At 36.0% G+C, this 25,352-nt stretch overlaps 3 protein-coding genes and 1 long non-coding RNA gene across 6 annotated transcripts; 3 read left to right on the top strand and 1 right to left on the bottom strand.

The window, feature by feature from the left end:
• The first annotated feature begins 3,434 nt into the window (after positions 1 to 3,434).
• Positions 3,435 to 9,205, top strand: LOC103963801 (pre-mRNA-splicing factor CWC22 homolog). Of its 3 annotated transcripts, XM_048569200.1 has the most exons (8): positions 3,441 to 4,718; positions 5,313 to 5,947; positions 6,146 to 6,216; positions 6,532 to 6,599; positions 7,143 to 7,617; positions 8,144 to 8,209; positions 8,394 to 8,810; positions 8,914 to 9,205. In XM_048569200.1, exons 2-8 carry the CDS (start codon positions 5,903 to 5,905, stop codon positions 8,966 to 8,968), a joined length of 1,197 nt encoding a protein of 398 aa, XP_048425157.1. In that variant the 5' UTR covers positions 3,441 to 4,718; positions 5,313 to 5,902; the 3' UTR covers positions 8,969 to 9,205. The 3 variants fall into 3 exon arrangements, with proteins under 3 accessions (XP_009374947.2, XP_048425157.1, XP_009374932.2); XM_009376672.3 differs by having other exon boundaries at positions 3,435 to 5,947; positions 8,394 to 8,588; XM_009376657.3 differs by having other exon boundaries at positions 3,441 to 5,947.
• Positions 9,206 to 9,348: 143 nt separating this feature from the next.
• On the top strand, positions 9,349 to 12,724 carry LOC103963793. The gene is made up of 4 exons (XM_048569201.1): positions 9,349 to 10,356; positions 10,828 to 10,892; positions 11,240 to 11,307; positions 12,148 to 12,724. The coding sequence occupies exons 1-4, from the start codon at positions 10,183 to 10,185 to the stop codon at positions 12,456 to 12,458; spliced, it is 618 nt and encodes a 205-aa protein (XP_048425158.1). The 5' UTR covers positions 9,349 to 10,182; the 3' UTR covers positions 12,459 to 12,724.
• A 3,339-nt stretch (positions 12,725 to 16,063) lies between these two features.
• Positions 16,064 to 16,826, bottom strand: LOC125470485. Its single transcript, XR_007252760.1, has 2 exons — positions 16,624 to 16,826; positions 16,064 to 16,411 (listed from the first exon to the last, which is right to left on the bottom strand). It is a non-coding gene; the product is annotated as an uncharacterized LOC125470485 (long non-coding RNA).
• Positions 16,827 to 18,415: 1,589 nt separating this feature from the next.
• On the top strand, positions 18,416 to 19,744 carry LOC103965225 (G-type lectin S-receptor-like serine/threonine-protein kinase LECRK3). Its single transcript, XM_009378250.3, has one exon. It carries the CDS (start codon positions 18,416 to 18,418, stop codon positions 19,742 to 19,744), a length of 1,329 nt encoding a protein of 442 aa, XP_009376525.2.
• Positions 19,745 to 25,352: the final 5,608 nt, after the last annotated feature.

The raw sequence follows: 25,352 nt of genomic DNA, 5'->3' as shown, positions 1-25,352 counted from the left end.
CTAATACAGGATAGTAGCTTGTGGTGAATCTATGGTGTTGAAAACTCCTTTCAGCCTCTACACAAATCCTAACTTGTTTGATGAGAAAACCATGCCCTTCCAATTTGCATGTTTTACTTCTTCTGTGCTACGATATTTTGTACTAGTAATCCCCGACTGCCCCCAGTTTCCATCCCTATAGTTTTTTCCTTGCATTTTTTCGTCCTTATAGTTTCATTCCTGTCAAAATAAGGCAAAAATTTCTTCGAAGTTGCATCTTCAAGTTAGAAAATGTTGACTAAATGGAAGGAAAACTCTAACTTAGTTGACGGATTGGAATAAAGCAAAAACATAACGAAATTACAGGGACGGAAATGCAAGAAACGAACTTCATGAACGGAAGTGATAATCCTACGGACAGAGATCCTCTCCTGATCTCATTGTCTAGAGTCCAAGGATCAACTGATCTTGGCCACTCAAATTGAATCGAATGATCCTTATTAACTCATTTTGCTGGCCCACCTCACATAAACTTAACTCCAATCTCTCTTTCACACAAATCAAAGAACTCAGAGAACTCAGAGATCCGGATAGTTAAAGAGAGAGAAAGAGAGATATGGAACTTGGTTTATGTGAGGTGTGCCAACAGAATGGACTAATGAGGATCGAGTGATTTAAAATGAATGGTTTGAATTTCCGAGTTTGTCGGCTCCGGACTCAAGGATCCAAAGAGGATCTCAATTCCAATAATAGCATAAAACTATTATAAATAAGGTGTAGATTATAAATTTATATTGATCCCAAATGGGACTAATTATATTTCAGTGCAAGACTGATCCAAGTCACATACTTTATTAAAAAAATAAATCATGGCTATATTAGAAAATGTACGAGTCAGCTTGATGGAGTGATGGGGCTTGGGCAAGTTGATAATGGTACTAAAAATAAATTGTTTTCTTACTGCTAAAATCCATGTTCTCCTTTCAACCCATTTCTGAAACCATGAAAAATCATGTGGCTTCCAAGGGGAAGGAACAAAGCTTAATATAATGCAAGGCTAAGAAAATGAGGACTTTCTTACTAGGGTACATACTTAAAGAGGTTAAGAGTATTTCGCTTTTACACAGACTACACTTGAGATGTTGTGTTCGGAATTTTGAATCCGCCATTCTAAGTAGCGATTGCATCAAGAAATATCTTAACAAAAGTGTTTGGGATAAAAATGAGTGTGTGAATAACAGGATCATTTCTATATAAATGGACAGCTAGGATCAATTGTTTTAGTTGAAACCATCGTATATGACAATCTACGTGATTATGTATTTCTTGAGAAATGAGCTTAGTTTAGCATTTGTGAAAGCAAAGTACTAATTTGGACAAATTCTTTAGTGTGACTGTAACGGAGGGCAGTACATCACATGCCATTATACAATTGGAAGAATATTTTTATTTCAAGTGTTCCTCCAATTATATAATGACATATAATATACTGCCTGATATTTCGACCACACTAAAAAATCTCTTCCTAATTTGGAAGGGTATAAATAATAGATGAAGAAAAAGAAGATTAGGAAACGTAAAAGTTGGAGGAACAGAAGAGAAGATGACAGTTCGGTGGAAGATTATGGTTGTTTCACGTTTGGAAAGCAAGATTACACAGCCATGTTTAGCTGTATGTTTGTAATTGTACTACTACTTAATATACTATATTAGGGTTCGATTTGGTCTCATGTGACTTATCACATGAACAAAATATATTCAAGTTCTGCAGATAAGTCATTGAAACTGACACAACCCACTCAGACTCACATGATCAGCTGCTTCCTAGTTATCACCTGCTGCACGAAATATCTCAAAAGGCCATGTTACCAAGGCTGAGAGATACTGTAGGGTTTTCTATTAGCAATGTGTTGGTCACAGATGATACGATCATCGTGCGTTTTAACTTTTTCATATGTTAGTGTTAAGATTTCTCCAAAGTTATCTTACATTGTGGATTGTGGGTCATGTTAGTAAGACTGAGAGATACTGTTGGGTTGTCTACTAGCAATAGTATAGTTTTGGTACGATCGTGCATTGTGTGTTTTAGCTTTTTCATATGTTAGTTGTGATTTCTCGACAGATAACTTACATTGTTGGTTATGGGCCATGTTACTAAGACTAAGAGATACTGTGGGGTTATCTACTAGCATAGCATAGTTTTGGTCACAGACAATACGATCATTTAACTTTTTCATATGCTAGTGTTGATACTTCTAGAATGCTATCTTACATGGTTGATTGTGCGGACTTGACGATTGATACTGTAGCTTTACATTTTGTTTAACTGCGACAATCTTGTGGCTCTCAAGTGGCTAAAAACATTGGTTCTTATAAGTTGTATTGAGGTTTTGTGTTCGGATCTTCTCTATATGACATTTCTTATATCAACAAAAGAAAAACAAATCTCATCTAATGATGTTAATGTATTGACTTTCAAGATGGATTCGATTGCCGGAGTTAACGCATTTAGGGGTAGATAAAAAGTGGTTCGAAGTGTTCAAACCGGCCAAATCGGAAACCAAACTAGTCCATGTGAACTACATCCGAACAATGTTGGTTATGGTAGTATATCTGCCCCTTGTATTAAAGTTTGAAAAACCTTATCATAAGTTAGGGTAGATTAGAATATTTATGCGTGAAGAGAAGAGATTAAAAAGAAAAATACTTGGCCACCAAATAGGATCATGGTAAAGAATGTTACTTGAGTTTAGATTGTTTTGTAAGAATTCTTGTAACCTTCTTCTCATCCTACAATGTTATATAATAATTCGAACCCTATATTTTTTATGTTATCTTTAAAAGATCATCTTAGTAAAAAGATTAACTAAATATGAAGTTCTTTAGTCATCTAACAAATGCAACCAAACACTTATCTAATAAACAAACTATATTTCTCACTTAAACCCTAAAATTTTGACAATGTTAATCAAAAGTTTCAATCATTTTTAATGTAGTTGATTTTTTTTCAAAATTGATTCATTAAGAATGATAGAAATTAAGGACTCGCATAAAAGTGTTTTTAAATGACTGGAAGTGATTTTAGAGAACGTATTTTTGGGTTTCAAAACAGTTCAAGTATTATTTCAGAATTTACTTGTATTTTACTAAGGATGAGTTCAAAAAACATTTCCAAACAAGTAATAAATTTTCTGACTATCAAACAACATTACAAATTAAGAAAGAAAATTAAAAGGAAAACTAATGAAAAAGATTTGAAAATTTTGAGTTTTAACGATAAGAACAAAATAAAGGGTAAAGTGAATAGTAATATGTTTGACTTTTTGTAATTTTTCGTTAAAGTAAACAGTACTGTGGGCTTTTCGTTAAAACTCCTAAAATTAAAATGGTAAAACGAGAAAACGAGAAAATTACAAAATTTCTGTCCCGTTGTCTTGATTTACATTCAATCTTTAAACCAAATTACCCCGTAACAGCACCGCCATTTTTGGGCTTCGTGATATGTATAAGCTCTCTATACTGTGTTCCTTCCATCTCCCTTGTGTTTTCTCTCGATCACACCATGAAAACCACTCACACAATCCTACTCGCCATCTTCTCCTTCCTTCTTCTGCACACTGTCACATCTTCTTCCCCGCTGCAAACCCACCAGGAGCGGCTGCAGCTGCAAGTTCATCCCAGACACAGAAACCAACCCAGAAGGTTACTGCTTGCTTCTGCAGTTGCTTCCTTCTCTGCAAATCCAAAGAATCCCAGCAGCAGCAAAGCAATGGAAGATCCCAAGAAATCTGTGGAGGCTAGCTTAAGGAAGTCTCCACCCAGCAAATCGAATCCGACCCAGAATCGATAAACTGGTCGATATTCGTGCAGGGATCCCAAAATAGAAAGAGAATGAAATTCCACAATTTTTGCAGATTTTTCTAATTTTTTAACTGTTAAATAGGTAGAAAGTGTATTGTTGTTTCTACAATGCTTTTGTATGTTCTTTCCTATTCGTTTATTGTTGTTATTTTGTAGTAATTTTTTGGGTTTTTAGAGTTAGATTTAGGAGGAGATGGGAAGAAACTGTATATACAGAAGAATCCTGTAAGGAGTTGTTAGAAAGATTATTGATTTGTTCGAATTTTTGCAATTGGCAAAATGGAAGTTTTCGCATTTCAATCCTTTTGCTACTGTTTTATATAACCCATGTATGCAATTGATCTAACTTTATATTCACTTCTTGCTGTTGCGAGTTCTCAAAATGTATCTATTTGCCATTTTCTGTGTCTGAGGGCAAATATGAGTTCTTTGTGTCTTTAGAGACGCATAGTGCAGTGAGTTTGTTATTATCTTCCTTGAAATCATGGTTATCTCCAAGAAAAGAAATTCTGTATGTTCACGTTTATTGATTGGATCGGTTACTAGCACAAGTGCCTCCTGCTGAATTTCTGTTTTGGAGCTTTAGAGTAAAGGTTCAGATATAGGACTTGCATTTTGTGAAATGATAAGGTACATGGAAAACTGCTACACAATGGTTGCCATTGCTGTCTTATTTTTGTTGCATTCGTCGATGTTTTACAAAATTCATACTGGTATGGTAATGGATCCTTTAAACCACTGGTAGAGTCAGATTGAATGAACAACAGTGGTTAGCATTTGTAACTCAATGATTGTCCCGTTGCTTTCCTTATATTTTATGCAGAGTTGAAGGTCGAATTTGGAGTTTCGAGTTATTGTGCAACTGACTTACAAACATGGTAAGTATTTTAACTAGTTTTTTAACCTAGGAAATCTTTAATGTTCTGCAAGTTCTGTCCTTGAGCACCCGTGTTTCATTTGGTCTGGAAATGTCTCGATAGGCCATTAGCTCTATGAATTCACATGGTATTTCTTTTAGCAGCCTGCTATTGTAGTTCAACTATTCAGGTACTGTTGCTGGTAAGTCCAAGACATGTTCTTTTCAAAAGCATTGTAGAATTTTCAGAATTAAATCTCTTTCTTTAATTAATTATTAACTCAGTTTTTCAAAGAAATAAATTATTGTATGGTTACAGATTTAGTGAATACATTTGTCACAGATTACATAATTTTAAGCACATATTATTGGTTGTATCTCAAAATTTTGATGTCAAACAAAAATCTTCCTTTCTAATATGAGGCAGGGAAGTGTGGTTTTAATTTAGTTTTAACAAATAATGATATTTTTCATGTTCTTACCTTTTCCGTTAATCCGCTTGTTCATTTGTAGTATACTTTGTTTATTGCTGAGTTATCGCTGTCACCAATTTTAAGATTAATGCTGTACTTGTTAGTGTGTTAATTATTTACGAAATTTGAAAATGTTACACCAGGTCCCAAACTCTTTAACAATGAAAGGGGTTCTCTGTGTAATACAATGATAATATGAGAAACACCGTCTAATCTGGTCACCTCATGTACACGGCGTCTATATGAAGCATTCAACAAGCTGGAAATAAAGATAGTTCTACACGTGTAGTAAATGCGTTTGAGTGATGTACACGTAGTGAATGAACAAGAAAATCCGCCAGTTACATTGATTTTCACCAACTCTTCCTGAGGATTATATACCCTTAAGAAACAAATTTCCTTGTAGTATTCGCCCTGTAGGATTCCTCTGCAAACTTCAGTCTTAGCTCCTTTTCCTTCTCCTTAGAAATTTCCTACATAAAGATGAGAATTCGAAATAGCCGGTCAAATTTTTCTCAGATGACTCCACCTGAGACCACACCCAGGGCTGCTCATCTTCGTTCACCAGAAGGTTCAGATGATCGCTTTTTAGTTGAAGAAGAGAATCGGCGCATTGGATGGTCCTGCCATACAAAAAAACAATTTCCTGCTCAAGTTTCAAGTGAAGATCAATTGCATGATGAATTGGAAGCAGCAAGCAGTACAGAAATTAGGCCTTTGAACCTGTGTTGATATGGGGAAAGATGCGAAACATTGCATGCAAATGGATACAAATCCGGTAATTAGTCTTTTACTCAAAATTTCATTTTTCACTTTAGGAATTTGCGATTTGTTGAATTTGCCCAAGATCAATTTTGTTATTGTTTAATTTAGCGTATTCTTGTCCAAGGTTCATTGCATCTGAAAAGTTAGGGCAGCTAGTCAAGATTTACTTAATGTTTTAGAAGATATGATTTTAATGTTATTTCATATTTAGGCCTCAGAGGGGCAGAGCGAAGGAGAAGCAGATAAAGGGAAACAATTTACTGCATGTGCTGGTTCTCAGGGGTAACTTATTTCTTGTCCTTTCTCATCTCTCGAACCTGCCGAAATGTTTAATTGCCATTTATCTATTCTACTTTTGAAATATAGATACTTATCTAATCTGCAATTTTGAGATATGTGATGAATACATAGTGACATACACATCCCTATCCGCATTCTCTTGTGATAGAACAGAATTTCCATATCCGTTTATTTGTAATTTAAATAGTCATAAATTGATAGTGAAAGTAAAATTTTCCATTCACTTACTGATTTCTTTTCTACAAAGCAGTTCAACTTGAGATCTATAAAATTGAAATAACTCTCTGTTTGCTGCAGGGGTGGAGAAAACGTAACTTCTCCAGTTACAGTTGGGATCGCTCGTCCTTGTTCTTTTTCTCATCTAGGTAAACTACTTCTATTAAATTAGAGTCCTCATGGAGACCAAGTCTTGAGGGTAACTTTTCAGTGAATTTCTTGTTGGTTTAAGAGATTTGATGGTCATAATGGTCATAATCAGTTCAATGTGAATTTCTTATGATTGGGTTGAAAGGAATCCGAGTACTAGGGGTTCAATGTGGATTAAATGCGTACATGTCTTATAAAGAGTCATATGATGCTAGTATATGGGAAATGTAATGATAGCTAAAGCCATCTTATGTGTGTAGTTGCTAAGTGAACATGGGGTTTTCTAATTTCTTACATCATTCAGCATGTGATGTATTTCAGCTTGGTTGTTCTGGTTGCATTTATAGTTTATATAAGTATCAATCGAAGTACATTATGGCCTTTAGAGATGACATATGCAAGGCACTAACATAAAAGCGTCTTAGACTGAAGCTGCATGTCATTACATGTCTTTTTCACTCTTAAGATTTTCTTGTTTCGTTGGCAACTACATGGAAAATTTGTTGTTCTAACTTTTTATTTTGCTTGGTGTTCTGAATCAGGTCAGAAACTTCCGTTTAAGAAAAGAAGACCTTATAGTCACACAGAGACTGAAGTAGAGATGGAAAGAGAGAAAGTAGAAGATGTCTATCTAGAAGTAAAAGTGGAAGATGCGGTAATGGAAGCAAAAGAAAAATGCATGCCAGTAGAAATTGAAAAAGAAAATCATTTTGCAGAAGTTAAAGAAGATAAGCCAGTTAAAGCGGAAGCTGAAGATGCAGTAGCTGATAAGAAAGAGGAATCACTGGAGGAAGGCGAGATACGAGAAGAAAATGCGGAGACAGAAAAAACAAGTGAGCTTGAACAGGTCAATGAAGGGTTGTATGTACCTCTTCTGACCATTGATGAGAACCAGCAGGACAGCAAAAACGAAGAACTTAATCTAGAAGAGACAGCAAGTGAACCAAATGAGAAGCCAAGAAGGGGAAGGAAAACGCCCAGATCTAGTGCTAGCACTAGCAGCGATGAGCCTCATCAGTAAGTATCCCTGTATGAATACAAAATACTCCCATTTATGCTTGCAAGTATGAAAAATGGTATGACTTTCACCTGCTATGGATGTTCTGTTTTTACCTTGATGTTTCACAGAACTAATGTTCTTGAACTTTACTTTGATGGAATTATATGTGTATAGAATCACTACATAAAGTTCTTCCAATCCTTTAATATTTGAAAAATGAATGGTTTTTTTTTTTCTTTTTCTTTCTTGGCCAGAGAGAAAAGAGTCTGAAAAAGCACATATATATTATCATTTACGGTTTTACGTACTGTAATTCATTTACTTAAGGACAGTGTTGTTTTTCTTATTCTACTGAGACAGAGTGAATTTTGAAAGTCAAGGGCAACTGTCATGAGATGTTCAATTGCTCCTTCATCTCCGTCCATTTCATTATATTTCTTCATGATACTCTCACGCTTTATGTGTGATGAGCATGTATATGTATGGTTTCCTAGTGGGTTTGGAGAAAATTTACAAATCTGACTATGAAGTATGAACACACAGGGGAAGGCAGAAGCTAAAGAGAGGAAGTCCAAAGAGGATGCAAGATCCAGCTGAGACAAATCAAGGGTTTCGTCACATCCCTCCCTCCCCCTATTCTCTCTCTCTCTCTCTCTCTCTCTCTCTCTCATGTGTGTGTGTTTGGACATGGATTTGTGTGATGGACATGTGTTTTGGATACATTTTTATGTGTTGTGCATGCATATATGCTCTACCTGCGGACATAATCAACAACAATACTTTCACTATGAAGGTGTGTAGAGAAGCGGAAGCCATTAAGAGGTCGCCCCAACAGGGGTAAAGAGGAGTCTTCTCTTTCAAACAATAGGTACCCAAGAAGAGGTCGCTCCCAGAGGGACACAGAGGAGTCCTTTCCTTCAAACAATAGGAAGCCAAGAAGGGGTCGCCCCAAGAGGAGCACGGAGGAATCACCTCATTCAAACAATAGGTATCCAAGAAGAGGTCGCTCCAAGAGGGACACAGAGGAGTCCTTTCCTTCAAACAGTAGGAAGCCAAGAAGGGGTCGCCCCAAGAGGAGTGCAGAGGAATCACCTCATTCAAACAGCGGGTACTCTCTGGATACAGAGGAGTCATCTCCTTCAAACAATAGGAAGCCAAGAAGGGGTCGCTCCAAGAGGAGCACAGGGAAATCACCTCATTCAAACAATAGGTACTCTTTCTCCCTCTTTCCTCTCTCTCTCTCTCTCTCTCTCTCTCTCTCTCTCTCTCTCTCTCTGGGTTAGAAATCTGTAACTAAATATTTAATAAAACAGGAGTGCTGAAATGCCAAAGCCTAAGAGGGGAAGGCCAAAGAGGGTGAAGGACTAACCAGCCAGCCAGTTAATGTAAAAACGTAGTGACTCCTTTGAAATGTCTTATATCATTGTAAGACTTTGGTAGAGTAATGTGTAATAAATAAGTCCGTAGTTTGCAAGTACATTTATTTGCCTTGGTCTTTTAGGATTTATGTTTGATGATCTATAACAGAAAAGACCCAAGTGAAAGCTGAAAACTTTGTGTGGTGCCTATTACCAATGTGTCAATGCAATATGCTATTATTATTTATCTTGCTACCCTGATTATAAATGTAACAGATATCATTGGTGGGAATTTATTGCATCACCTTCAGTTTCGTCTTTGTTATAGTTGACTGACTTTGTGCGTAACACATTTTTCAGTTTCATTTGTATCCCGGTTACCTATGATACATGGTAAGCATAGATCACAAAAATGTTTTTGAGTATATCAGGATATTCATACAATAAATAAATTGAAAACTGCTATATTATTTATATTCTGAATATATTCAAGAACAATTTTTTTCCCAGAAAATTACTGTCGAGTGAATTGTATATGCATGTACATTTTTTCCAGCAAAAGCATTAGTAATTGACAATTTGACAGGTCTTCTTTGTGTAAGCAATCTCATGTTTATCTGTATGGCCAATTTAGGCATCAAAATTGTTTAGTTTTGGTGCATTAAACTCTTCTATGACTTGTCCTATGTCTTCTTGGTAGACATTTTCATCGAAACAGCCTGATTTTCTTAAAGGGAAGCTTACATGCTATCCTTATTAGGTTACCTAATATGTAGAATTGCCATTTCATATGAAATTTATGACTTATATCTGCTAGGATTTCTTCTATGTTTTCAATGGAAATTAGATATATCAAAATTTAATGACATCTAGTCTCACATTTAACTTTTACTCTTTTACACTTTACGGGTTGAGAGGCACTGTGTAGCCTAGTAAGGTGAGAGGTTGTGTCAGGCCATCCACCAGGTGTAAGCCATGTAGAAATTTTTGCTTAAAATGCAGTTTAATGAGTCTAAATTTCTGTTTCTTTCTGTCTTTATGTGAGTTTCTAGGTCTTTCCCTTGTGCTCATCTCTTGCTAGACATTGATTTTTCCTTCAGATTCACTAGTTGAAACAACGATCTTTTAGGAATTGAGTTGTATACAACGAGATCACATTGACTCAGGTGTATTTTCTTTGTTTTTATCGTACCTTTTACCTTGGTACTCTTGGATAATTTGAAAATGAGAATCAGGGGCAGACGGATTGTCAAAACTCCTCCTTCTCCAACTAGCTCAGTTGGTTCCTCAGAAGATCCCCCAGCACAGCAAGAAGAGCAAGAGGTATTATCGTTGCCCTTCAATGGTGCGATTTTTTTGCCCTACCAAAGAAATCTGCATGATCAATCAATTAAAGAGGTAAAGAGGGGTTCAGATGTGTAAATCTGTTGCAATTTTAAATTCAGATGTGCAAATCTGTTGTGGTTTAAGTTATTTTTATGTTAATTGAATTAACCAACCATCAATTCACAGGGAAAGAGGGATTCAGGATGTGAAAATCCTTTGCGATTTTAAATTATTTTTATGTTAATTGAATAAACCAAACATCAAATCACAGGTAAAGAGGGATTCAGGGTGTGCAAATCCATTTCGATTTTAAGTTATATTTCATTCTTGGGTATCTCAGATCTAGGTATAACTCTTGATCAAAATCCTCATTTTGTCGTTATAATGCTACAATTCTGCTCCACAGTCTCAGATCGTGGTATCCTTGCCTGCATCTTCAGATCTAGGCAACACTGTATATTCTGAAATTTGGGCTGGAGTAACACCAGTAGCCTCATCAGTTTGTTGTTATCATGCACTGATTCTGTTCAATCTTTTTTATAGGACACTGCAGGAGGTGTAACTGAAGATGCTTATAAGGAGATCAACGATTCCCATGTTACTCCAAGGTAAACTGCTTTCTTAATGTAATTTTGTAGATTCATTGAACAGGGCGACATCCCCATGACTTGTAGGCTTGAACTTGACAGTGAGACAGTATTGTCATCTTTCGTATGTCCATCTGATTTAATAAAAGGGGGTCATCTCTACTCAACGTGTTTCATAAATATCCAAATAAGGTTCCCGCGCACTCATGCAGTACGCGCGTAAAATTTAAATTGCATAGTAACTTCAGACTGATACTTTGAAGGAAACTCATTATTTTATTGTGACAGTGAGGACATTTGAATGGCTGTTTACACATATTGTTTACTTCAAGCGTTGTTAAATGAATTTCCTTTTGGTGATCATACAGGAGGGGGAAAGTGTTGAATGCAGCTGTACCTGCCCAACAGGTTCTAATTGTAGTATCTTCTGATGAGGGTACGCCTTTTTTTACTTTCTTTAAAGAGTTCAAGTAACGGTTATTTGGAACTTAATAAATTTTGTATGAAGCACTAATTTAGATATAGAGAGTATGCTTTTGGAAACATCTTTGTACAAAATTCGTACTCTGAGAGGATCAATGACTGCTAAACTAGGTGAACTTGTCTGCGTCATTTAACGGCATTATAGAGATGCTAGTAATATGGTAATTCTTCAGATTATCGAAAACCGATTTTTTTTTCTAAAACCCTTCTAAGCATCAGTTAACTCCTCAAAGAGTAGCCTACCCACTATTAGTATTATTTTTAGCATCCCTTTTTAGATATTCTTAAAATGCAACAGCCAAAAAGAAAGCCATGTCGTTGGGTAACTTCCTTAACCTGCCATAAACCAGTGGATTTTGTTACAATGGTGATTTGCAAATCAGGTTAATACAGATCCCCGTAGCTTCCACAGTAGAAAAGAAGCATGGAAACAAAGGTTACATATGATATCTTATTCAATGGATAAACTTTGTCAAGAAAACACATTTTATCAATATTTAAGTAAGCCTTTTCCCAACGTATTGTTTCTGTTCTAATAACTTCTGCAGATTGGTTTGTTGAGGTACTTTGCTTAGTCTTGAGGAGGAAGTATATTGGTGTTGGCTTGCTTTGTACTTCAGTGACGCTCACGTATTATAATAACATCTCACCATTTTCATTCTATGGAAATGGTTTTGTGGATGAAATATACATATTACCATACTAGTTAGTGTCTTTGCTGTTATTACTAGGTTCTGTTGTGTCAAATTCCGTTTCTTATTGGATTCTTGTATTTATTACCATGGAAAAGCAGATGAACCTGCACTGAGGAGCACGAAGGTAGACCCAGATGAAGTCACCAGCCGAAGGATTCGTAAGAGAATAGACATCAGGGATGTCAACATGGGAAGATCTAACCGTGCACGTAATAAGCTGACTCAGGTTGGACATGCACGCGTACGCGCCTCAGGTGTGGCAAGGGCTAGGGGCGTGCACAACATTATGCACAACCTAATGCCTTCTTGTCCCAAATCTGAAGAGGAGCTCGTTAAGAACGTTTATGGTGAGGCAAAGAAGGTGCAAAGGAAAAGATTCAGGCTTCTAAGAGAATTCTATGGTGTTTAGAAAGGCTTGAGGCAGTGAGGAACCTTATTTGGACTAAAGCAGTGGTTTCTGAGTTGCATGTTTTTCCGTTTCCTAGTATTGTCGTGTTCGTCAGAGTTCGTTAAGGAAGTTTCGGTTGTTAGAATGAAACAATGCTTTTCTGAGTCGCATGTTTTTCGGTTTCATAGTGTCATCGTTTGTGTGAGATTTTTTAAGGAATTCTTGATTGTTGGATTAAAATTTGGTCTTCTGATTTGGACTTGAATTTCATACCAGTTATCATCTTATAGACGGGGAGTGCTATGATTCTATGAACGAGTGTTCAATCTTGAGAGACCTCCACATGACTTGGAGCTTACCCTACCTTTCCCTCAGCTCCTACCTCTCCGTAGCATTGAATACGGATCGGGCTGAGGCCTTGGCCCAGATTCATCCCCTAATGAGCCGAGGCTTGGCAGTGCTTTGCATGACCCATTAAACAACATGAAAATAACAAGTTTCGAATTAACCTGTTAATGATTCATTTCTTCTTAGGTTACTTGTTAAGAACCTATTAACAAGCCGGGTCGTCATCGGGTCACTTGTTAAGATTCCAATAATATATAGTTTGCCGGATCTAAACGTTGGACATGATAATTTTTTGCATGATTCGTTAACCCGACACGAAACGACACGGCTTATTAACAAACCGGGTCGCTGTCAAGTCACTTGTTACAATAATGGGTATGATAGAGCGCTACCTGTTAAGATAACATGTATAACATGAAAATAACATGAACGTTTGTTAGGTCTAAATGACCCATGAGTCCATTTGGTCGCGGTAGGCAATATCCAAGCGGCTTGCCTGTCAGGTCCATCATAGGCTAAGATGACATGGCCCACATGGGTGACCTGACCTGCGATCCCACCTGGTAAGAAATGGCTAACTCGACCTGATGGGAAGAAATGGCATCTTGGCCTTGTCTTGACATCTGCGGGCATCAAATGCTCGTAGGCCTCAAACCAGTGATTATCTCAGCTCGGCTTCGGGTGTTTTACCCCAACGACGTATATCATACAAGTTTAAAAACGTTTAGTTACTAAGTTTTTGGTGAATACATAAATGGAGAGAGAAGATAATTTAGTTAAATATCAGAATGCGCCGATTAACATACAAACAAACTAGCTATATATTAATATAATTTTATTAAGTAAACGAAAGATTGTCATGACGGCTACATAACACAAGAGGTTACATTGTATATGACTTATTAAAAAAATAAACTAATACAAGCACTACTATATATAGTGGAAACTAGCAAAATCCTAATCTTAACGGGTAAAACTCTATCCTTGATCAACAAAAAAAAACATAACTAATAATAAAATAAATAACTAATTTTCCAACAAAGTTTGCATTTTCACTAATCTCATCACTTTGAAGACTTCGTGCCTTTTGATCATGGAAGTCTGTTTCCCATCACTAAGAACATTAACTTAGAGATTTGACAGCACCTAATTTGCAGCTGTATCCGTCCCCTTCTTTGCATTCACTTTTTCTCATTCTCCGGGTACTATGGAGGTTAAAGTGAAGACGAGATTCAAGCTCTAATCTTGGATGCAGAGGGAAATGTTTTCAGCCAGTCGAACTTGAAGTCTTCGTTTTCTTGCTTATGGAGTACTTGGAAAATGACTCTAAGAAAGACATGAAGGATTTGGAGTTAATGAAAGACTTTGTACAAAATGAAGCGTGGTAAAATTCTAAGATTCATATAGCTAATCTTATTTAATAAGATAAAACTTTATTATTGTTTTGTCTTTTGTTCATGTACCTTTCTTTATGTTTCTTTGTGAGCCCTATTGTTGAATTTTGACCGTTAAACTTGAATGGTCGGCAGATGCATGAGTCATAATACATGCGTTAGGATCGGGAGTCATCATCATATTATATATATATATATATGTATGTATGTATGTATATATGTATATGTATATGTATATGTATACATATGTATGTATATATATGTCTGTATGTATGTATATATATGTATGTATGTATGTATGTGTATGCGATAGGATCGGAGTCATCATCATATTATATTATATACATGCGTTAGAATCGAGAAATACCATATTGACACACACTTTTATCACCCACTCTGTAATTTGTATTAAGGATCTAAATTGTCTATATTTCAACTTAGCACTCATAGATCATTCTTAAAAATATTAGATAAATTTAAAACCATTAAGATATTCATTTGTAGTAAAAAAATGGACGAACACGATTCGGCAAAGAAGCACTAAAAATTAATATCATTTAATGATTGTCGTAATGTTTCGTATTTGTGTGATTTTTGTGGATATGATCTTTGAATGGTGAAAAAATGTTCTTAACTACTTGAGTAACAAATCTCTAGAATTTGGAACAATCACAATTGCTCAAATGAGGAAAATTGTAAAATGGGTGAGGGCTGAGATAGGTCTTGGTGTTATTACATATGGAAGAATTCAAGGGTGTTTTCAATTCAGAATTTGACAGATATCAATTCTTTTATAAATACAGAAGTATTTAATCAAGATTTTAAGTGATTTTTTTTTTTAATTTAAGTGTAAATAATCAAAATGTTAAAAGATTTTGTTAAATTCCACAAAAAATTCAATTAGAATTTTAAATAATTTTTAAAATTCGAGAGAATTTGAGAGAATTCACTCAAAATTTTATATGAAATCTCTGTAAAACAATTAAACTCCATCAAATTAATAGATTAATAAATTCGTTAAAATCCTTCACAATTCCAATTAAACGATCATATTATTTTCTCAAATCTTCAAAGTAGGACTCTTGTATTTTGAAATATGACTAAACTAGTAAAAATGCCCACACGTTGATGCAGGACTTGAATGCACCAGCCTTTACCACATAAATAAGATACATTTAACTTGAAAAAAATTCAACATAATCATAAACGAACAAAAGGAATAAATGAGTGAACGGTGTTGGTAAGATAAGCAGTTCGACTTTTATATACATTGAACAGAGCTGATTACAAAAGATATGGTTGCAAAAAATGCTCTGTTTCCTGAGAATCAGAAGCAACACGCATTTTACAAATATATTGCCCTTCAAGTAAGACGACAAAATATTTTAGCAGTTGAACAATAAAAGCATAAAAGTGTGTTGTTCTTATTTCAGTAGCTAATCTTTCATGCACTAATGTTCAAAGAAAAAAAAATGTAGGATGCCTGTTTCCATAAGACACAGAAGAAACATAAACAAGATGCATTCCACACATATTTTGCCGGTGTAGTTAAGGTGACAAAATACATGTCCTACAGAATAGACACCTATTTTAGCATTGCAAACAAAGTAAATCCGTTTGAGGTATATAACTGAAGGAAATAAAATATATGAGAGAGTTTTAACGAAAAACCCGCGGTATTGTTCATTTTAACTAAAAACCACATTTTTACACTAAAATGTCAATTCTGATACTATTCATTTTACCTTATATTTTATCGTTAGAACTCAAAGTTTTCAAGTCATTTTCATTAGTTTTCATTTCATAAAATTCATTAGATGCTAAATGAAAAAACCTGGTATTTAACATATGGAACTCAAAAATATTAAGAACAAAGACAAAAGGTTGAAAATCAACAATTAATCCAAATAGTGATTCTTATACAAAGACAACAAATACTCAAAAATCAAATACAAAATATCATCTCTTTGAGGTTAGTACAAAACCCTGTACCGATCAAACAAATAAAAATAAAAATAAAAATGAAAAACCAAAAAGTGTATACGTCGGGATTAAATCGGTGGTGTTTGGAGAGGATAGATAGTTAAATGGGAGGAACTCGTGACAGGAGGCACGGCTGGTGGTGGCCGCGGCGGAGAGAGAGAGTAGGAAGAGACGGACAGCGGCTCGTCTCTATTACGGAGTGGGGATGTGGTGCGGAGCAGCAGACGATTACAACACTTCAATTTTGCTCTGAAATCAAACAACTAATCATTTAAATTAGACTAATGTCCTCTTCAATGATTGTCTATATTGATAATTGAAGTCTACCATTTATATGAAGACTCTTTTTTGGTGATCATTTGCATGAAGACTTTGTAAATAAGGTTAGTTTGAAAAAATCATCATTTGGGTCAATCGACCTCCATCTTCGTTGGTTCATGTACTAAATAAAGATGACTTACCTTATCTCTATTGATCAATGGTTGGCAGTTGTAGGGGAGACACTTGAATTTGGTTCTAGGGTCTTTCTCCATATCCCCTCATTGCTTCGGGTTTTGTTGCTTTCTTGCTTGTTGGTCTTGTTGTAGGCTTTCTTTCGTCCTTCGTTAACATCTTCATCCTGGTAATACTTTTTCAGTTTCCAAAAAAAAAAAAAAAAAAAAGAAGGAAGATTGTAATATTACTGTGCACATAAAAACTTTTAAACCTTATATTTGAAGTCTTTACTGTTTACATGAAGACTTTCTTCCAATTTATTATATTTTACTATTATTTCTGTGGTGGTGCCGATGCACCTCTTCCCTTTTATTATTTTTTCTTTTACCTTTTCAAATGCACCATCCTTTTTTTTATTATTCTATTCCTTCTTTTCAGATGGTGCCCATGCACCATTCCACAAACTTTGTCTTTTTCCCGGAAAAAAAGACAAACTGCAGAAATAATAGAGACAAGTGAGAAAGAGGCAGGATAGTGGACACCACAACATGGACACGTTGAGAGAAGGACATGAATTGTCTCCTCTTCCCTTTCGTGTCTTTCCTTATCTTTCTGTTTTGCATGGTCATAATTAAATCATGTTAATATTTTATATTTTTTTTATAAATATAATAAGATAAAAATAAATAGTAATATAAAATGTTAACGTAGTCTAATCGTGATCACACAAACAGGAAAGCACAAAAGAACACTGAAAGTGAAAGGGTAGGCCAATCCTTATCTTGAGAGAAATTTTTATGTGTGATCGTGGCGAAGCCTATGTCCTGCCATTGTGGATGGTTAACGTTTTTTTTTAAGAAGAAACGATATATTGATCCGTTAAAGATTACAAAGACTCTTGAATGAGGAGATCCTGAATAACCTGAGGACTCTCACACCAAATTAACTCGTTTCCAATCGAAAGATCATACTTGGTTAGTCTATGGGCACAATCCCATTACGAACTCGACACACATGAACAAACTGTTTAAGCTGAAATTGAGATGCCAATTGATTATAATCTCTCTCTCCACCACCAACCGCTGTAAGCCAAGGACTGCAGCAAACCGAAGACCTTCACATACAACCGACATCTCAGAATGTGTAGCGGACGGAATTCCGAACTTTCTTCATGCCCCGGCAGCCACAAACTTCCCCTCCAATCTCTTACCACCACATCTGCACCTAGACCTGGCATTTTGGACCCGACCCATTAATCTGATCCGACACGACCGGTTAATATTAGTATGTGAGTGGATGCTTACCGGGTCGGGTCGTTAACGGATGAATCCGTTAAATAACGGGTCACTTTGGGTCAACCCGTTAATTGATGATGTTTTAGTAATTTCAATAAAGTCTTAACAACAAAAAATAAACTCTATGCAAAAATAATAATAATAATTGTTAACGAGTGTTAACGGGTGAAACAGATGACCTGTTATCTTAATAGGTCGGGTTCGGATAACCTGTTAAGCTCCGTTAACTTAACAAGTCGGATTGAACCCGACTCATTTACAGGTCTACTTGCACCATCAACATCAATTTTAAACCAACCTTATCTAGGAGCCGTCCACAAGTTCAACGGAATTGACTCGCGCAAAATGCGGCACAAGCATTTACATCTAGAAACGCTTAGACAAAAACAGGGATGGAGACTAGTCAAGCCTAAAATTTGGAACACAAACTTTGACTCGATTAATTCCAAGGAAGCAATGATTCATTAAGATATATAGCTAATCGATTAAGCTAGCCTGAACAATTGGTGCTTTTGCAATGGCAATGGCTTTTTCTGTGCGGATGCTTTTGTTCTCCTCATTGTTTTTGCTACCAATTTATGTGTTTTCCCAAAATAATGGAAGAGTAGCAGTTGGAAGTTCTCTAACTGCAACTACAAGTAACTCCTCATCATGGCTTTCTCCATCCGGTGATTTCGCGTTTGGATTTTTGCCCCTTGGAGGCAATGATCTTTTCTTGCTTTCAATATGGTACGCGAAAATCCCAGACAAAACCGTAGTTTGGCATGCATATGAGGATAACAACCCCATTGTTGCACCTAAGGGATCAACTTTGAACTTGGATGCCAGCAGTGGATTAGTTCTTAACAATCCTCACGGTGGGGAGATATGGAAACCCGAAACAACCTTCGGGGTTGTTGCAAACGGCATCATGAATGACACCGGAAACTTTGTTCTTCAAGACAAAAACTCGGGGAGCTTGTGGGAGACCTTCAACAATCCTACAGACACTATTTTGCCTGGTCAGACAATTGAGAGAAATGGGAAGCTTTCGTCTAGACAATCGGAGAGTAACTACGCGAAGGGCCGGTTCCAGCTGCGCTTGCAAGATGATGGAAACCTCGTGCTCAACACCATAAACTTGCCAACGGATTATGCCAACAATCCTTACTTTGCCACGGACACGACAATGGGGACTGTGGAAGGTAGTGAAGGCAAACAATTGGTGTTCAACAACTCAGGGGACATGTTTGTTCTGAGAGAAAATGGTGGAAGATTCATTCTCACAACGGCAGAGGGAGTCTCAGCGAGGGAGAACTACCTAAGGGCAACTCTTGATTTTGATGGGATTTTCGCGCTATATGCTCACCCAAAAACTTTCACAGGAAATGCAAGCTGGAGTAGTCCTCTGTGGTATCAGCCGGTTGATATTTGTCAAACACTTTTGGAAGACGCGGGCGTTGGTGTTTGCGGATACAACAGTATCTGCAAGCTCAAACCAGATAATAGGCCGACCTGCGAATGCCCGAAGGGGTTTTCTTTTCTTGATCCCAAGGACGTATACCGAGGCTGCAAACCCGATTTTATACAAGGCTGTAAAGAAGATGAGCTAGCAAGTCCCAGGCAAGATTTGTATGATGTCGAGGTGCTGATAAATACTGATTGGCCAACCTCAGATTATGTGCAGCTAAAGCCTTTTACCGCAGCCAAGTGCAACGAGTCTTGCTTTCATGATTGTTTGTGCGCTGTTGCTGTTTTCCGGTCTGAAACCTGCTGGAAAAAGAAGATACCTCTTTCGAACGGGAGAGTGGATGTCACTCTTAATTCGCAGACCTTCATCAAAGTCCGAAAGGATAATATGTTGGAAAATTAATTTTAGTATTATTGTTATTTCTATTGGGTTTTCTTGTGGGCCAAGAATTAAGATTCTTTGTCCATTAAGTTTATAACTTTTTGCCCGTTAGGCCTTCCAAATTAGGACAAAAATAAAAAATAAAAATAAGTGTGCTACAAATATATTGAACTCATAGTGAAATCACACTTCTATGGTGGGGCGGAAAATTTGAGTGTGATACTAATATATTACGCTCATGAGTTTAATATATTAAACCACTATGGAAGGTCTTAGGGATTAGGGTTTGCTTTAATTTTCTCTATAAATAAGGTGCCTTGTAACTCATGGAATAACAAGTCACTCAAAATGCAGTCTTCTATTTTGTATCCGTGCAATCTCTTTCCAGTTAATAAAGTTATATTTGCTTATAATTGGTTGTTCTTTCGGTTAGTTAGTCTGTTCATTATGGGTACTCTGATTTTCAATCTAATATAACTCTGCAGTTTCCTCCAATGCCAATTCCAGATAATAAAGAGAAGAGCCAGACATCTGTCATACGCGTGGAATCATTACTATTAGGTACCTCTATCCTTGTTAATGTTGTCGGAAGTGCTGCTCTCTGTCTCGGTTTTGGACTCTTATTTAGCTATGAAGAACTACAAGAAGCTAAAAATGGATTTACGGAAGAATTAGGAAAGGGTGTATTTGGAATGGTATCAAAGGGGGATGCAAATTGGTTCTGGTGTCGAAGTGGCGGTGAAGAGGCTAAACTTGTTGGAGAACAATTTAGAAATAATAAAATAACAGAAATACAGAATCGAAATACTTATACTTTACTATTCAAAAATACTTGCAATACAGAATGCAATTACACAATAATTACAAAAAATTAAAATGATACTAACTTGAATGAATTGAAGGTAGAAGCTAGCGCAAACGATATGTCCTTCGAACAGTATTTCCGTCCCACTCGTGTGCTTGTGGTTCTACAACGTCTGCTCGACTAGTATACAACTACCTAATTCTACAATCCGCACTGGATTATAGAACTCTAGCGAATTGCTTTGTGTGTTTACTCTCTGGAAATTTTGTATAGAAGACAAGATGGAAGAAAAGATGATTCTCACTTGGATACTGTGATTGCAAATATATAAGTTGTTTCACACCCTTTCAAATACATGTTCAGTGTATTTGAAAGTACACAACTCTTTCTAATAGTTGTGTCTTTTAATCAAAACGTACAACTCTTTCTAATAGCTATGCCTTTTAATCAAAACATTTTTTAATTAATAAATTAATTAAAAAACTTAATCCGAAAATTAAAATTAATGAATCTGATTAATTTTAAATTCCAAGGCCCCAAGGCCCAAGGCCCTTGTCTTGATTAATTAATATTAATTGTATTTAGGCTATATTATATTCAAGTCTAATCCACACAACCATAAGGCACAAGCCTTCAATCCATTTTCAAATGGTCCAAGTTCTAATTACTCAGAAGAAAGAATAAGACTATATAATAGCTGTGTCATTTAATCAAAACGTACAACTCTTTCTAATAACTGTTTCTTTTAATCAAAACGTTTTTTAATTAATAAATTAATTAAAAAACTTAATCCGAAAATTAAAATTAATGAATCTGATTAATTTTAAATTCCAAGGCCCCAAGGTTTAGACTATATTATATTCAAGCCTAATCCACACAACCATAAGGCCCAAGCCTTCAATCCATTTTCAAATGGTCCAAGTTCTAATTACTAAGAAAAAGGAATAAGCCTATATAATAGTTGTGTCCTTTAATCAAGACGTACAACTCTTTCTAATAGCTGTGTATTTTAATCAAAACGTTGTTTAATTAATTAATTAATTAAAAAACTTAATCCGAAAATTAAAATTAATGAATCTGATTAATTTTAAATTCCAAGGCCCCAAGGCCCAAGGCCCTTGTCTTGATTAATTAATATTAATTGTATTTAGGCTATATTATATTCAAGCCTAATCCACACAACCATAAAGCTCAAGCCTTCAATCCATTTTCAAATGGTCCAAGTTCTAATTACTAAGAAGAAAGAATAAGCCTATATAATAGATGTGTCCTTTAATCAAAACGTACAATTTTTTCTAATAGCTGTGTCTTTTAATCAAAACATTTTTTAATTAATAAATTAATTAAAAAACTTAATCCAAAAATTAAAATTAATGAATCTAATTAATTTTAAATTCCAAGAGGCCCAAGGCCCTTGTCTTGATTAATTAATATTAATTGTATTTAGGCTATATTACATTCAAGCCTAATCCACAGGCCCAAGCCTTCAATCCATTTTCAAATGGTCCAAGTTCTAATTACTAAGAAGAAGGAATAAGCCTATATAAAGGCTAGTGAAAAAATATTGTTACCCAATGTGAGACTAGGGGGTCTCAAACTCCTACAAAACTATGTTATGCAGGATGTCGAGGAGTTCAAAACAGAATTGAATGTAATTAGTCAGACGCATCAAAAGAATCTGGTTCGTCTTTTCGGATATTGTGACAAGGGGCAACAAAGATCACTAGTTTATAAGTTCATGAGCAATGGAACATTGGCAAGCTTTCTTTTTGCTGATATCAAACCAAGTTGGAGACAGCGAATTGAAATCACTTGTGGCGTTGCTAAAGGGCTTTTGTACTTGTCAATAGAAAGGATCATAATTCTTCGCCCTCTCTACAAAGAACTCTACAAAGAACATGAGGGAGTAGAGAGGGCAGCAATAATTCCAATTCATACATGATAGGCCCTAAACTTCATCAGCACCAATAGCTTAAGCAAACGCATAGTCGCGGGGCTATGGTTTCGTGACGAATTTTATTATTCATAACAAGATCATAAAATGAGTTGCATACATAAAGCACTCTTTCTAAGGTTTTGATATAAATCATAACATTACAAAACCAACCATCAGTTGGTAACTAAAAATAGATTGATTATAAATAGGAAACTGTTGAAAATGAGTCACACACTGATGGGAGGAGAGACTATGTATGAGTTTATAAGAGGTTGGGCTATTCCCATATTGCTAATTGATTTTATAGTGAAACCTCAACTTTCTTTATGGTGTCAGAGCAAGTTATCCCACGTGTGAAGCCAAACGGCCACACACGCTCCATGTCACCCTGTTGTGCTGTTCACGTGTTAGGCTTAAAAATACAAAAATACCCCACACGTGAGGGGGTGTGTTGAGAATGAAGAGGCTACTCCCCATATTGTTTTATGATGGAACCTCAACTTTTTCACGTTCAATGTCTCCATGAGATGATTTTTCTTATATCTTCACTCTGATTTTGTTTTGTTGCTGCCAATCTGCTTAAAATTCAAATTGCATGGTAGAAAATTCAAATTGATGCTTCGAAGGAAACTAGTTATTTTAACGTGATTGTGAGAACATTTGAAAGACTACTTGCACATGTATTATCTTCTGATGAAGAGTACGCCTTTATCGTTTTTCTCTAAAGAATTCAAGTTGCCAATATGCTTCAAATTCAAATTGCATGGTAGAAAATTCAAATTGATGCTTTGAAGGAAACTATCAACTTCTTCACTTTCAACGTCTCCATCAGACGATTTTTCTTATATCTTCACTTTGATTTTATTTTGTTGCTACCAATGTGCTTAAAATTCAAATTGATGCTTCGAAGGAAACTAGTTATTTTATCGTGATTGTGAGAACATTTAAAAGACTACTTACACATGTATTATCTTCTGATGAAGAGTACGCCTTGTCGTTTTTCTTTAAGGAATTCAAGTACCGGTTCCGGATTTATATAATTTTGTATCAAGCACTAAATTAGATATAGAAATTAAGATTTAGGCAAAGAAGGCACAAAGGCAAAGGTTTAGGCTTTTAAGCGAATTTTGTGGTGTGTACAAAAGCTTGAGGCAGTTAGGAACCTCATTTGGACCATTGTTTTAGTTCAAATAAAGTCCATCTTAGGCTAAATTTGAAATGGATGACCTGACCTGCGATCCAACATGGTACGAAATGTCTGGCCCAACCTGCTAAGATAAAATGGCATCTTGGCCTTTTCTGGACCTCTACGGGCTTCAAATGCTCCTCTAACACACCTCAAGCCCGTCATTTTCTCATCCTCGGGTGTTTTACCCCCAACGATGTATATCTATTGATCCTAAAAACTACTAGTTTACGTGGAGCGCAGACTGAATAGCTAATAAGCTAACTACGTCATTCGACTGAATGTAGGCGTGCCAACTCGTTGGCCAAGCTCGGGAGTGAATGAATGTTGATGTCGCGTTAGGAGCGCTGATGACTTCTGAATCTTGTGATTACGGTTGAGGAAGGAACACATCTTAGTCTTTGGGTTCTAGAGCCTGAAGACAAGGGCTTTTAGTGTGGTTCAATATCAAATTCAGCCTTTAGTGTACTTGGTAACACCTCATTTCGCCGAGAAGGCTAATGAAATGACCTCTTCCAATAAGGACACAAAGAATCCTCGCTGACTGAGACTTGGATAGGTAACCAGTCGGTCGCGAAGCAGTGCTGTTTATCAAAACTGAAGATGCTCCTCGATCGGTTAATTCTACGACTTCAGTGCTATTTACCTAAAGATGTTGCCGGTTACTAGTGCTGTTTATTTGAAGATGTTGACAGTTATCAACACAATGTTGTTTATCCAAACTGAAAGTATGTTGGCAGAAAAGGCTAAAATCTCAATATGTTTGAGAAGTTTCGCATATTTGTGTGTTAATTTGGAGAGCTTTCCTGTTATGTGCCACTTTGCATTTATAGAATTGATGTACTTGTTTATGTGATGTTGCTGTTTTCCGGTCTGAAACCTGATGGAAAAAGAAGTTACCTCTTCCGAACGGGAGAGTGGATGTCACTCTTAATTCGCAGACCTTCATCAAAGTCTGAAAGGATAATATGTTGGAAAATTAATTTTAGTTTTATTGTTATTTCTATTGGGTTTTCTTGTGGGCCGAAAATTAGAATTCTTTGCCCATTAAGTTTATAACTTCTTGCCCGTTGAACTTTTCAAAGTAGAATAAAAAAATGAGTGTGATACAAATATATCGAACTTATAGTGAAATCACACTTCTATGGTGGGGCGGAAAATTTGAGTGTGATACTAATATATTACACTCATGAGTTTAATAAATTAAACTCCTATGGAAGGTTTTAGGGATTAGGGTTTGCTTTAATTTTCTCTATAAATAAGGTGCTTTGTAACACATGGAATAACAAGTCACTCGAAATGTAGTCTTGTAGCCGTGCAATCTCTTTCCAGTTAATAAAATTATATTTATAATTGGTTGTTCTTTCGGTTAGTCAGCTTGTTCATTTATGCGTACTTTGATTTTGAACCTAATATAACTCTGCAGTTTCCTCCAATGCCAATATCAGATGATAAAGAGAAGAGCCAGACATCCGTCATACGCGTGGAATCGTTACTATTAGGTACCTCTATCTTTGTTAATGCTGTCTTAAGTGCTGCTCTCTGTCTCGGTTTTGGACTCTCTTAGCTATGAAGAACTACAAGAAGCTACAAATGGATTTACGGAAGAATTAGGAAAGGGTGTATTTGGAGTGGTTTCAAAGGGGGATGCAAATTGGTTCTGGTGTCGAAGTGGCGGGGAAGAGGCTAAACTATGTTATGC

This window comes from the organism of the source record quoted next, unplaced genomic scaffold (assembly GCF_019419815.1).
Source record: "Pyrus x bretschneideri cultivar Hongxiangsu unplaced genomic scaffold, Pyrus_bretschneideri_v1 Contig5, whole genome shotgun sequence".
NCBI classification, from domain to species: Eukaryota; Viridiplantae; Streptophyta; class Magnoliopsida; order Rosales; family Rosaceae; genus Pyrus; species Pyrus x bretschneideri.
The sequence above is the reverse complement of the archived record's forward strand: the minus strand, read 5'-3'. Positions and strand labels throughout refer to the sequence as shown.